Here is a 13,784-nt window from a genome sequence, read left to right on the forward strand (position 1 = left end):
CACACTTCTCTGTATCATGATGACCCTGGCCTTTTACATTTTCTTCAGCAAAGCCCATTTATTTATTTTATTTTGTTTTTTGAGAGAGAGAGAGAGCACGAGGGAGCCAGAATGCACACGTGTATGAGCAGGGGCGAGGGGCAGAGGGAGAAAGGGAATATTAAGGAGGCGGGCTCCACACCCAGCATAGAGCCCGACACCGGGCTCAACCTTACCATCTTGAGATCATGACCTGAGCGGAAATCAAGAGTCAGACTCTTAATCAACTGAGCCACGCAGGCGCCCCAGCAAAGCCCATTGTTTAACCTAAGCCATATCCAGAGTTTGTTCTGAGCTTATTGTGTAACAGATGGTGACCCCAAAGAGACCATCTGACCTAAGTAATGACCATGAAGGAACTCAACTGGCAGGATACAAACCCTAAGAGCGGCTGGAGTAAAGACAGAGGTCGGTGTTTCCAGTTGACTTAACTTGGTATTCCTCATTAATCTTGTTTTTGCTGCTTTGAATGGAATTCTTAAGGAAGATAGTAGAATTTCAATATGGAACTTTTGTTTCAAAATATGTGAGTCCTAGAGCAAAGGAACTGTGTGTTGCTTATTATAACTCTGGCATCTGGCAGAGGAAGTGTTCATTCAGTGAATTTTTATTACACATGAGTAAAATGACATAATTATCTTTATAGAATATGTTTGTCCTTTTCCACATGAAAATTGGCATTTCTTCTCTTTCCTGGTATTATACACTGAAAAAGAATTGTGTTTTTTACTTTGGTACACTCCTGGTTTTAGATCACTTAGTAACAGAGTAAGAAAGGTTCATCTTACTGTAGTACACAGGGTGAACAGGGGAAGGTTTGAGATGAAGGCAGCTGAAGGCTAGCACAGCACTTGTATTTAGTGATGAAGTGAATGGAGCAAGACTTTTGCGAAGTCTCAGTCCCACAGGCCCATTGTTGTGTTGCAGGTTCCTATGCTATTGTAACACCAAGTCACTGTCCTGGAATCATTGTATGATTGTCTGCCTCCCACCAGCCCTCAGTCTTTGAGAGCAAAGACTCTGTCCTGTTCATTATTATTTTTTTTTAATTTTTTATTTCTTTTCAGCATAACAGTATTCATTGTTTTTGCACCACACCCAGTGCTCCATGCAATCCGTGCCCTCCCTAATACCCACCACCTGGTTCCCCCGACCTCCCACCCCCCGCCCCTTCAAAACCCTCAGGTTGCTTTTCAGAGTCCATAGTCTCTCCTGGTTCACCTCCCGTTCCAATTTCCCTCAACTCCCTTCTCCTCTCCATCTCCCCGTGTCCTCCATGTTATTTGTTATGCTCCACAAATAAGTGAAACCATATGATAATTGACTCTCTCTGCTTGACTTATTTCACTCAGCATAATCTCTTCCAGTCCCGTCCATGTTGCTACAAAAGTTGGGTGTTCGTCCTTTCTGATGGAGGCGTAATACTCCATAGTGTATATGGACCACATCTTCCTTATCATTATTATTTTTTAACATTGATTTATTTATTTGAGAGAGAGAGAGCATACACACACAAGTGGGGGGAGGGGCAGAGTAAGAGGGACAGACGGCATCCCAAGCAAACTTCCCAACGAGCAGCTCTGTCCAAGACCTATTAGATCGTGACCTGAGCTGAAATCACGAGGCAGATGCTCAACCAACTGAGCCACCCAGGTGCCCCTTCTGTTTATTATTATATCTCTCATACCTAGTACAAGATAGCCAGAGAATAAATATTCATTGAATGAATTAGTTTGAGGAACACATATGAGATATGTGAGGTCTTTGAAAATCAACCCTTAGAAGTTACCAGAGTAAGCTTACTGGAGGTCAGCTATCTAGTAAATGGTGAAGCCAGGATTTGAACCTGGACTCTTAAAATCACAAAGCTCTATCCCTTACTGCCTTTTCAGAGTTAAACATTGCTCTTACGAGTGTTTTCATAAGGTTATATTTGATATGCTTCAAATTTGGAATACCTTACAATTCTACTGTAATTTCTAGCAATATAGTGAAAAATAATTTTGTTTGGAGTTGCCGATACTGATTTTAGGTTTTTTTCCCTATTTTAGGAAAATCTAAAACAAATAAAAGAACAGATAGAAGACCATAAAAAAAGAATAGAAAAGTTGGAGGAATATACAAAAACATGCATGTGGGTACAGTTCCTATGGCTTTCTCGTGTCTCAGGGGTCTCGTTTATTTATGGGATAGTCATGAAATGGAAGCTTCCACCGACTGTATCCTAAAGTTCTCACTTCTTTTTTTTTATTTCATTGTAGATAATTAAAAATTATACTTAACCATATAAGTAAATACAGTAAGTTTTAAAAATATAAACTTTCAAGTGGTGTAATTATGGTATTGATATTTTATAATAAAAGTTAGGTCATGAAAGCTAATTTAACCTAAGTATCCTACCACCAGAACTTTTATTTTTCGTTGGTGTTTACTTATTACTAAGCCCACAACGACTGTTCTGGTTATAGCAATCGATCCTTACTTCCTCAGTATTCAGAACTATGCATCTTCCGAATCAACAAAGAATGATCAAAATCTCTTTGACCATGTCTCGTGCTAGCCTTATTTTATTGTATTTTTCATCACTTAAAATTGATAAGCACTATTCTGTTCCCCTGCGATGCCAGACCACAGTGGAATGTATCTTGTAATTAAATTTTGTTTTTTCTTTTTGCTATGTAATTTACTGTTATTATTATGCAGGGATTGCTTGAAAGAGAAAAAACAGCAAGAGGAAACGCTAGTGGGTGAAATTGAAAACACGAAATCAAGAATGTCTGAAGTTAATGAGGAACTGAATCTTATTAGAAATGAACTGCAGAATGCTGGGATTGACAACCATGAGGGGAACCGTCAGCAAAAGAGAGCAGAGGTTCTGGAGCACCTTAAAAGACTTTACCCAGATTCTGTGGTAATTAGAGATGAGTAGTTAATTTTTTAAAAAGCCTAAGCTTTCTTATTTGGGATTAGGAATGTTATTAGAAAGCAGAATTATTTCTAATTATTATTAGAAATTATTAGCTTTTAGAAAGCAGAATTGTTTCAGAAATCTTTTAGTTTTGTGTTTGTTTATATTTAAAACATAATAGTAAATAATTGCAACAAAATTTAGATAACTTTCAGCAGTGTCTATAGATAAGTAATTATTGGAGAGAAACATTAGTGTGAACATATTACCCGGAAAATTTCTGAGTTATGACCAGTATCCTCAAAGGACATAGGTGCCATAAGATAGTCTGGCCCTCCCACCTCAGGCAGATAGCGTCAAACTGCATATTCTTCACGGTTTCAATTTTTAAAGAGTATTTTTTCAGTAGGCATCATTGGCATACTTTTGAAACAATGAATTTTTATTCTGTAAAGCTGATACGTGAATACACATACCCACTTTTGCTAATGAATTTCATTGCCCCAAATACAGCAAAAATACACTGTTGCTTGGTGTCAACTTCACAGAATTATTTCCTCTGGCATTAGGGTTGTGGCATCTGACTCTCATATCATTAACTCCGGTGTACACTGTGTAGTCCTTAGTTTATGAGGGCCTCCTTTTAGCTTTCAATACTGTTAGCCGCTTGAACTATTTTGAAACTGGTCTTGACTTCTGGATCATGATGAAGGAGTAAGGCTAGGTCACAGAATCCTTTCCCAATACCAAAGAAAATGGCAAAACTAGTTTTGAAAATGAGTTTAACAACCAAAAGAAATGACTGTTACATCTAATGCCAGAACTTCAGAAAATGGTGATAGTCCATGATTAAAAAGAAAAGATTGAACAATAACGTTTCTTGTTCCTAACTCTGCAGAAGGATAACTAACAAACTGATTACTTCCTGAGAATTCTCATCTAATATCCCTTAATCTAGCAAGAAGCAAACACACGTATTTGTTTCCTTTGGTTAAAAAACTGGTGAATCAAAGAACATGAACCTCTAATGTTCTTAGATGGAAGTGAAGGCCAATTCAAAGCCCTTTGGCAAAAATGGGATTTCCCTCTCCACCCCATGGTAGAGGCAGTAGGCATTTCCTTGGTAAGGGAAAACTCAAGAAAGAGTAAAACAGGTATTCAAACAAAAGACACATACAGCCTCAACTCAACTCTCACTTGTCCCTGTCTTCCAAGCCCTAAGATGCTAGGAAATCAGAAAATACTGAGGGGCTAGAACAGAAACTGCTTGGTCCATCACCTCAGAGGAGATTACCGTCTCAGCTCTAGATGAGGCAAGCAAAACAGTTAGCACAGCAACTTCAGGCTCTGCACAGAGCTGCCCACCTTAAATGTAAGCAAGGTGAAAACAGTCAATATGGTAGATACAGGTCCTTAGAACAATGAAGAGAAATGGTAATTTAAAAAGCACTTGGAAGTATAAGAGCGTAGTCTGGGAGAAGTTTACAGAACAAAATCCCCCATAAGAGCTTGAATTCACAAAACCAGATTCACATATGAGCTAAAGCAAAGAAAAGTAAAATGTAGAACCATGAGAACAAACCAAGAACAAACAGTATTACTGAACTAATAAATTGTCAAGTAGCAAGGAGAATGGGTTACACAGCTGGAAGTCAGATTACTGACCTAGCAGTAAGGTTTGAGTTAATCACAGGTGAATGGACAAGGAAAAATCAAAGAGCAGGATGATAAATATTAAAGTCAGTGATGGTCTATCAGAAAGAAATTGGTATTCCTGAAGTAGAACCTAACAAATGAAGAAAGAGTAGAAAGATGTAAAATTGAATTTTCAGGTATTCCCAGGACGATACAGGATGGTTGACATTCTGACATTTTCTAGTAAAGGGTTGATGTTCAGTCTAATTCTTGACCCGTCTTCAGACCTCAGATGACACTTCTTCATAGGAAGAGTCCCCCTGACTCTTCAAGGTGGCCTGGTCCCTATTATGTGTACTCTCAGAGCACACTGTGCTGGATCACAGTGTGGATTACTGCTGCATTTTGTATGTGCTCATAATTGCTATTTGTATCTTTCTTCCCTACTAGACAGAAAGCTTGGTGAGGCCAGAGTGTCTGTTTTATTCAGTAATGCTCACACAGTGTCTAGCTGAGTATCTGCATGTACTAGGTGCCTCACTGGTTCTTATTTAATGACTAAGAGAGTGGATGAATACTATTATCATAGCCTTGTAAAATATTCTAATACCTTTGTAAGGCTAATCTCTCCTCACTATTTTTTTTTTGAGATTTTATTTATTTGACAGAGAGAGACACAGCGAGAGAGGGAACACTGGTGGAGGGAATGGGAGAGGGAGAAGCAGACTCCCTGCTAAGCAGAGAGCCCGATGCGGGGCTCCATCCTGGGACCCTGGCATCATGACCTGAGCTGAAGGCAGACGCTTAACCACTGAGCCACCCAGTACTCACTACTCTTTTTTTTTCGTGAAGTGCTACATCCAAATGGATACTTCCTGATGAAATCTATGTCCATTTGAATAAGACTCTGTTCAAATATGTTTATAATTTTATAAAATTAATTTTGGGGCTCTTATGCTTTGTTACATAAGAAACAATGAATTATATGTTCCTCAATAATATGTTTGTTTTTCTCCTCTTTTGAAACCTGCTAAGTTTGGAAGACTACTTGACCTCTGTCATCCTATTCATAAGAAATACCAGTTGGCTGTTACTAAACTTTTTGGCCGGTACATGGTTGCCATTGTTGTAGCCTCTGAAAAGGTAGCAAAAGATTGTATTCGATTTCTGAAGGAAGAAAGAGCTGAACCGGAGACATTCCTTGCTCTAGATTACCTTGATGTAAGAAATTTGTAATGTTTATTAGCGCTTAGTAGTGATAAAATCTTATCTTTTGAAGTGTGTCTTTATTCCTTTAAACTATGGTAGTCATTCAAAAATATCATAGCTTGGATGTCAGTTAGTCATTCAAATGGCTGGTGTTAATATATTGGTAGGCGAAGAATCATTTTTTTGAAGATTTGTATTTATTTGAGAGAGAGAGCAAGAGCGCGTGAGCCGGGGGAGAGGCAGAGGAGAGGGAGAAGCAAGCTCCCTGCTGAGCAAGGAGCCCAGTGTGGAACTCATCCCAGGATCATGACCTAAGCCGAAGGGGCATGCTTAACTGACTGAGCCACCCAGGCGCCCCAAGAATAATAATTCTTTTTTTTTTTAAGATTTTATTTATTTATTTGACAGAGATCACAAGTAGGCAGAGAAGCAGGCAGAGAAGGGGGGGGGGTAGCAGGCTCCCCGCTGAGCAGAGAGCCCAACGTGGGGCTCGATCCCAGGACCCTGAGACCATGACCTGAGCCGAAGGCAGAGGCTTAACCCACTGAGCCACCCAGGTGCCCCAAGAATAATAATTCTTGATTTAATATCATTTCTTCCTAAATTAGTTTTGCTGTAATTCTACCTTGGTGATTTTGAGGACATTACTTTAGCCTACTTGCCAGCAATTTCTTTTGTTCCATAGCGAACTGTGGGAACAGTTAAGACATACAGTCTGTCCATGAAATGCCAAACCTGGGTCTCAGCTGTTAAATACGCAGTCCCAGAGTTACAGACATCGCAGTAAACACTCATCAGCCCTTGGTGGGACAGACTAAATTTTGGGCCCTTAAGTATGTATTGAGAGGCATTAGGGGATCCAGAGTAAATTCCTGGGGCAGTAACTTTGCTATCACCGTAGCTGACGTCCTTTCCTGGTTTTTTTATTGCTCACTGAGGAAAATGCCTACTTGTTCCAACTCTGAAGACGCTGAGCAGCAGGCGCTGTGCGCAGTGGTTAGAGCTCATGCCCTAGCCTGGGCTGCCCTGCCGCTCACTCCCAGCCCTGCTGCCATTACTTCTCAGTGGCTTCTCATAAAAACGAGGCCATTCTTGCTGTTCTTCAGTAATCATTGCAGACGCTTTTTTTTTTAAGATTTTATTTATTTATTTGACAGACAGAGATCACAAGTAGGCAGAGAGGCAGGCAGAGAGAGAGGAGGAAGCAGGCTCCCTGCTGAGCAGAGAGCCCGATTTGGGGCTCCATCCCAGGACCCTGAGATCATGACCCGAGCCAAAGGCGGAGGCTTTAACCCACTGAGCCACCCAGGCACCCCTGCAGACGCTTTTTTAAAAAATCTATTTACACACCCAGCTTAGAAGTCGTATCAAAGAAGGTCTGGAGGCTTTCCTGGTCATTTAAGCCTAAAATGGTTTTCTGAGTTCCATGATATGCCAGTCTTTTGACACCTATGTAAATGGGTATTATCTCCCACTAGACCCTAATTTTGAGAGTATGGAACATTTCTCATGCATTGTTTTGTCCTAACCGGTCAGTGGCAGAGTTGAATCTGGAAATGATGTCTTCTGGCTTTTGCTGAAGTGTATTTTCTTTAAATGTTACATGCCACTGTTGGAATATATAGTTCCTCAGGTTCTTGTCAAAATTTTATTACATGTAAGTATGTACTGTTATTTATTTTTTGTTGTTGTTGTTGTTGTTAGGCTTATTTATACCTTTTGAGGATGTAGTATTTGGCTTTTAGTGTATCTAATATATCAAATATTTTTTAACCTTTTAGATCAAGCCAATCAATGAAAGATTAAGGGAGATTAAAGGCTGTAAAATGGTGATTGATGTCATAAAGACTCAGTTTCCTCAGCTGAAGAAAGTAATTCAGTTTGTGTGTGGAAATGGCCTTGTCTGTGAGACTGTGGAAGAAGCAAGGCATATCGCATTTGGAGGACCTGAGAGACGGAAAGTAAGAGGCTTACATCATACTTTGGGATAACTTGAAGTAGTATTTATAAGACTAACATACTATATCCACATAAATATCTATGTATGTTTTCACAGGCTCTCTTTTAGGAGGAAAAGCAGTGTAAAACCGAAGACAGTTATGGCTTTAGTGGTTGTTATAATGCTCGGTTGAGTTTTCAAAAAATTAATTTCTATAGTATTCCCCATTATTATAAATTATATTTTGGAAATTAGATTTATCGTAATCATAGCCTAAATAAATGTCCTTGGTGAATCTCTGATTTTTCCTGGCATTCACACATGTAATGCATGTGTTTCTGAATACCAGGGGAAAGATTTTAGGTACTTATTTTATTCTTCCATAGCGTAATGCAGAAACTATCCTTTTACACGTTCAAGGTTTTAACACATTTAAAGTTATAGAAATAGCACAATTGAAATGAAGTTACTGAATCCTAATCTCAATGGAATGATTTTGATTTTGATTTAAAAATATTGTTTTACTCAGTTGAATCATTTGTATTTAGTTAAGTGATGTTAAATTCCTCAAATTACCTGTTTTTTTTAAACTATATTTGTGAAGTATGACCCCGTATCCAAGAGCCTAAGTTATGAATTAAGACCGGTGATGCTACTTAGTAATTAATTACGTGACTTCAGGCTAATCTCTGCACCTCTAATTTTCTCATCTAAAACTGGGGAAATAATAGCACTCATTTTGTAGGGCCAGAGGGTTAAATTCAGTAATAATGTGCACAGTTTCATTTGAGTGCCCAGCAAATAGCTCTCACAAAGTGCTAATCGTTGTTTTTAAACTTGGTAGTTAATTTACACATTAGATCTAGAATGTCCACAGTTGCAAATTAATGCAAAACAGGCTTTTCTTATTTTTTTCTTTTTTTTAGGCTATTGTTATTAAAACTAGGAATTTTCAGTATTAAACTTACTTATCTAACATGATTAATTTTTCAGACATTTTAGTACTTCTATCAGTAATCTTTCTGAGAATTCAATCACTGTTTTAGTAATCACTGTCATTGATTTCTACATACTAAATTTAAGGAGGCAAACTAAGTGAGCTACTAAGGGATCTTATTTGGCTATCTAATTATGCTATAATTGATTTCTTTATCTTTGTAAAATATGTTTTTAAAATTGACTTTTGAAGATGTGTGTGGTCAATTTAAAGAAGTTACATGAAGGCAAGACTGTTTAATCCTCTCCTCCATTCAACAAGTGTTTATGGCTTACTGCTTGTTCGCGGTAACTAATGCCTCAGTCCTCTAGACTGTATCTTGTTTTCTTTTCATTATTTCAGAATTTTAATCTGCTTCATTTGTCTTATTTGTATCTTAAATATAGTCTAGAGACTTTTATCTTCTTCCTATCATCATTATTCCATTTATAGAATTTTCTCTGTTTTAGGATGTGTAAAATGTTTAGATAGATGTCACATTTTCACAGGAATCATCTGATGTCTTCATTGTGCTTTTGGTTTTCCATGGACTTGATTATCTTTCTATAGACTTGATATCATGTTTTAGAATTTTTTTAATTCAAATACTGCAGGTGAAATCACAAAATGATATTTTATATATAAACTACATACAGTGTATACAAACTACATAATATAAGTCCAGCAGTTCTGCTAGCTGTAGTTTGGGCATCAGGATTTTTATGATAACTCAATTTTTAAATATTTTAAAAATTTACATGACAAAATTTTAAAATCTGGAACCTATTTAAACACGTGATTAGTCCACTTATTTGCTTCCTTTCCCATAGACTAGATGATTGTTACTCAAAAAAGTATATGGAAAGGTTTATGCTTTGCCTTCTTAATATGGTGGGGCAAAAAACAGACCCAGAAAAATGTCATTAACTAGTTAATAATTCACGAAAAGTCATTTTTCCAAAAATTACAACACTGAACAAAAGAATAAAATGCAGGGTACAGTAATTTGAAAAAAATGGTGCCATCTGGAACAGAATATGGCTGAATCTAAACTTCACACTTGATATCAGAATACATTTTGGATGGATTTGAAGTAATAAATGTAAGAAATGAAATTGTAGGTATGCTTGGAGAAAGCATAGAGAATTTATTCTTAATGTCAGAAAAAACAAGATCTTTTCAATATGACAAAAAAACCCAAGTCTATAAAGGTGAGCACATTTACATAAATCTAAAGAAATTCTGCATGGCAAAAAGCACCATAAACAAAATCAAAAGGCATGGCAAACCAGGGACAACATTTACAGCTCACGGGAAAGAGCAAATTTTCCTACAAATCAATGAGGAAAAGAACGCAAGGTAGAAAAATGGACAAAGGATATGAATAAACTTATTTTATAAAAGGAAATAAAATTTTCTTAAATATTTCTTAAATATGAAAACTCATCCTCCCTTAAAATAGGGAAATGCCCATTAAAATTACACCAAAATACTCTTTTCACCTGTCAGATTGATCAGTTTTAAAAAAGTTTGATTAACACTTCATGAGGAAAGAGGTCCTCCCACTTACTGTGTGGGAGTATAAATTTGTATCAGTTCCATGAACGGCAGTTCTGCCAGTTGTGGTTTTTAGGAACTTCACTTACAGATAAACTCACATGTATATGAAATGGTACATATACAAGATTTATTTATTAAACACTGTTACGTAACAGGAAAAATTGGAAACAATCCAGATAAGACTAGTTCAATAAATTATAGTGCTTTCATAGAAAGGAATATTATGCAACCTTAAATAAGAATAAAGTTCTCTATATACAAGTATGAGACAGTCTCCAAGATCTATTCAGTTTTTTTAAAAGTAATATGTAGACTAGTGTATAGTATGTGACCATCTGTGTAAAATAGTGAGGAAATAAGAGATATGCATATATCTGTTTATGAAAAGCATTTCTGGGAGAATCCATAAGAAATTCACAGCATTGATTATTTTTTGGGAGGAAGGCACATGGGTGGCAAGGGCCAGGGGAGTTTTTCACTCTACAGTCTCCTATCTTTTGAACTTTGAAATATGTGACTCTCTTGTCTGTTCAGAAATAAAATGTTAAAGTATATCATTTTTCATACCAATGAAAGGCAACTTTAAAAATATGTATAATCCAGGGTGCCTGGGTGGCTCAGTGGGTTAAAGCCTCTGCCTTTGGCTCAGGTCATGGTCCCGGGGTCCTGGAATCGAGCCCCGCATTGGGCTCTCTGCTCAGCGGGGAGCCTGCTTCCTCCTCTCTCTCTGCCTGCTGCTCTGCCTACTTGTGATCTCTGTCAAATAAATAAATAATTTAAAAATCTTTAAAAAAATAAAAAATAAAAATATGTATAATCCACATAACATAAAAATTATAGAATCTACCTTAGCTGTTTATAACACTGAAATTTTACTTCTTGAAACAGTTGAAGTTGATGCAGTAGAATGGTTGGTAATCCTGCCGAGAATACACTTTAATGCCAAAGAATTTTTTTTTCTACCCCATACCTCTTAAACGTTAATGTTATTTAAAAATTCCTCTAACTCCTTATTTTAAATGAAATCCCAGTTGTGTTAGCGAGGTTATTTTTCAGGAATGTAACCCCCCACGTAGGCATAGGACTACTGCTCAGGCCACCTAATATAAGCTATAAGTCAAGGAAATTACAGGCTGGAGATAAAAATTATAGTCCTTCTGGGATAGGAATTTGACTGTAAATCAAATGAAAATAGGTTATTGAGATTACACTTACCTTTAGAAGAAATGAATTGTTTTAATAAACCCAGGAACTATTAAAACCCCTAAGATCCATAAATACTATGAGTTGTTGCTCACTACGTTTTTGGAATTGAAGGAGGTATATAACGTGGTGGTTGAGAACATGGGCATAGATGTTTGGCCAACTTGGACTTGAGTCCCCACGTATGGCCTTAGGCAAGTTACCCGGTATCTGTTAGCCCCTATCTATAAAACGGAAATACTGTCTACCTCATGGGCTTGTGACCATGGAAGCAAATAGCATTCGTGCGCTCCATCGAGCACAGTGGAGGCATATAAATGGCTGCAGTAACAACAGCAACAGCCAACCGAGCAGTAAAGGAAGAACCTCCAAAAACCATTGTTTGTACCCCCAGCTCACAGCGGAGAGGTTGACTTGCCTGAGTTCGGCGACGGGGAAGAGGGTGCTGGCACTGTCGTCCCACACGCGGTGTGGCAGGTTCTTAGTCGTGCCGAGTTCTCGATACAGCTCTTTCTAAGCCAGCCCCCATGGAGCTCCTCTGTCAGTATTAGGTTTGGTTTTTATATATCAGAAATAGAAATTAATAAATGTGCAGTTTAGAAATTTTGGAAAAGAGAGCTCAAAAAGGAAAATGAAAACCATCCCTAACTTGTTTCCTAGAATACAGTTGCCAAAGAAGACATTCGGGCATACTTACATTCAAAAACTATTCATTGTTTATCTGAAATTCACATTTAACTGGGCATGCTGATTTCTGTTTGCTAAATCTGGCATCTGACTCTAGAAGGATCTAGTGTGGACTGTGGTATCTATGCTATATACTTAGAAACCAGTTTTATCCCTTAACTTTTATAAGCTTTGTTTTTACATGTATAATTGGGTCTTTACTATGAGATCAAGTATATATTTACTTAACTTTTCTTCACTTTTTTTGGTGGTATGACTTCTATATTTTAATTTTAATCCGGTATTTATTTTGATATGTTTTGTTTTGTTAGATGTAGGTATTAGCTATCCCCCCAACCTTTAGATGACACATTTCCCCCAACCATTAAATGATTAATTGCCTGCCCCAACATCATATATTGAAAATCTTTCTTTTTCTACCTGCTTAATTGAATTCAGTGATTTTTCATTGTAATAATATGGATTATTATACTTGGTTCTTTTTTCACATTCTGTAATTTATCTCTAGTATTTGTAGATATTTTATTGCGTATTTATATTTATTATAATCTTTATTTTAATTTATAAAATCTAATTTCTTTCAGAAAATAATCAGAATATACCTTTTGAATAAATAAGTAAAATATTAGCCTACAAGCATTGTAAAATCAGCATGTCTAAATTTATGTTCTTTCTGAATCTTGATCTCCTGCATTTAATTTTACTCTTCTAGCCAAATGAAGTTCTGGTTTTGCCTCAAGGATTTCCTTATAACTTCTATAATCCCCAGGCTTTTCTGATCATACCTCCTAAACATTTCTCAAATCTTTTTTTATTCATCCTATCTATTATTGGCTGATTTCTTACCATCGCCTCTAGTTCACTTGGACCAATCCATTTTCCAAATAGTTGGCAGAGTGGTCTATTTAAAGCTCCTGTCTGATCGTTTCTCTCTCCTGTGTGCTGTATCACCCCAGTCGGTGCTAATCCGACTCCATGCCCTCCGTAAACCCCATCAGTCCTCAACTGTAGTCAATCCCAAGTCTTCCTATGACAGTGCACAAAGAGCTCCACCATCTGCCCTGCCTGCTAGCCTCACCTCTAAGCTTTCCTCAACTCTCGCTTTACCTTCTAGGAATTCTAAACTCTTCATGTTCCCGCTTTCCCCACCCAACCCCATCACACATGCGCACACACTGTCTGCTCATGTGTCTGTGCTCTGTTGCCAGAGTTCCGCCACCACCCCGCTCCTGTCTGTGTCAGCGACAGCAGCTGCCTGCATGGAGTCTCTCTCTGTTCTATCCTTGCTAACAGAAACCTGATCTCAGTCTAGAAGGGGCCAGTGGAAGGAAATGGCACTTCATCAGTAGGCCTGCTGGAAACTTTCTTAGTAGAACACTCTCCCTTCTTTCTTGAAACACAGACCCAATAGCTAGAGCTGTAGGGTTCTCCTGGACTGCAAAATGGCTTGGAAAATTATGTGAGGGATACATGTCACTACTGACACATCATCACACAGTACAGTAAGCTTTATGGAGAACTTGAAAGCAGAGGAGCCTATGTGGGTCTTCACCTTTCATTCAAGAGAGGGTGGTTTGGCCCAGCAAAACCAGCACGAGCTAACAGTGTTCCAGGAGAGCGATGCTGCC

General features: G+C 37.8%; 1 protein-coding gene across 1 annotated transcript in view; it reads left to right on the plus strand.

Annotated features, from left to right (window-relative positions):
• SMC1B (structural maintenance of chromosomes 1B) overlaps positions 1-13,784 on the plus strand; it is a gene marked incomplete at both ends in the record, with an annotated part of 76,085 nt that overhangs the window by 26,045 nt on the left and 36,256 nt on the right. Inside the window, 4 exons of the mRNA XM_080811769.1 lie at positions 2,091-2,173; positions 2,743-2,950; positions 5,618-5,803; positions 7,573-7,752. Of these exons, the coding sequence (XP_080667895.1) occupies positions 2,091-2,173; positions 2,743-2,950; positions 5,618-5,803; positions 7,573-7,752 (657 nt within the window). The remainder of the gene's footprint in view (positions 1-2,090; positions 2,174-2,742; positions 2,951-5,617; positions 5,804-7,572; positions 7,753-13,784) is intronic.

This window comes from Martes martes (assembly GCF_963455335.1).
Source record: "Martes martes genome assembly, chromosome: 8".
NCBI lineage: Eukaryota > Metazoa > Chordata > Mammalia > Carnivora > Mustelidae > Martes > Martes martes.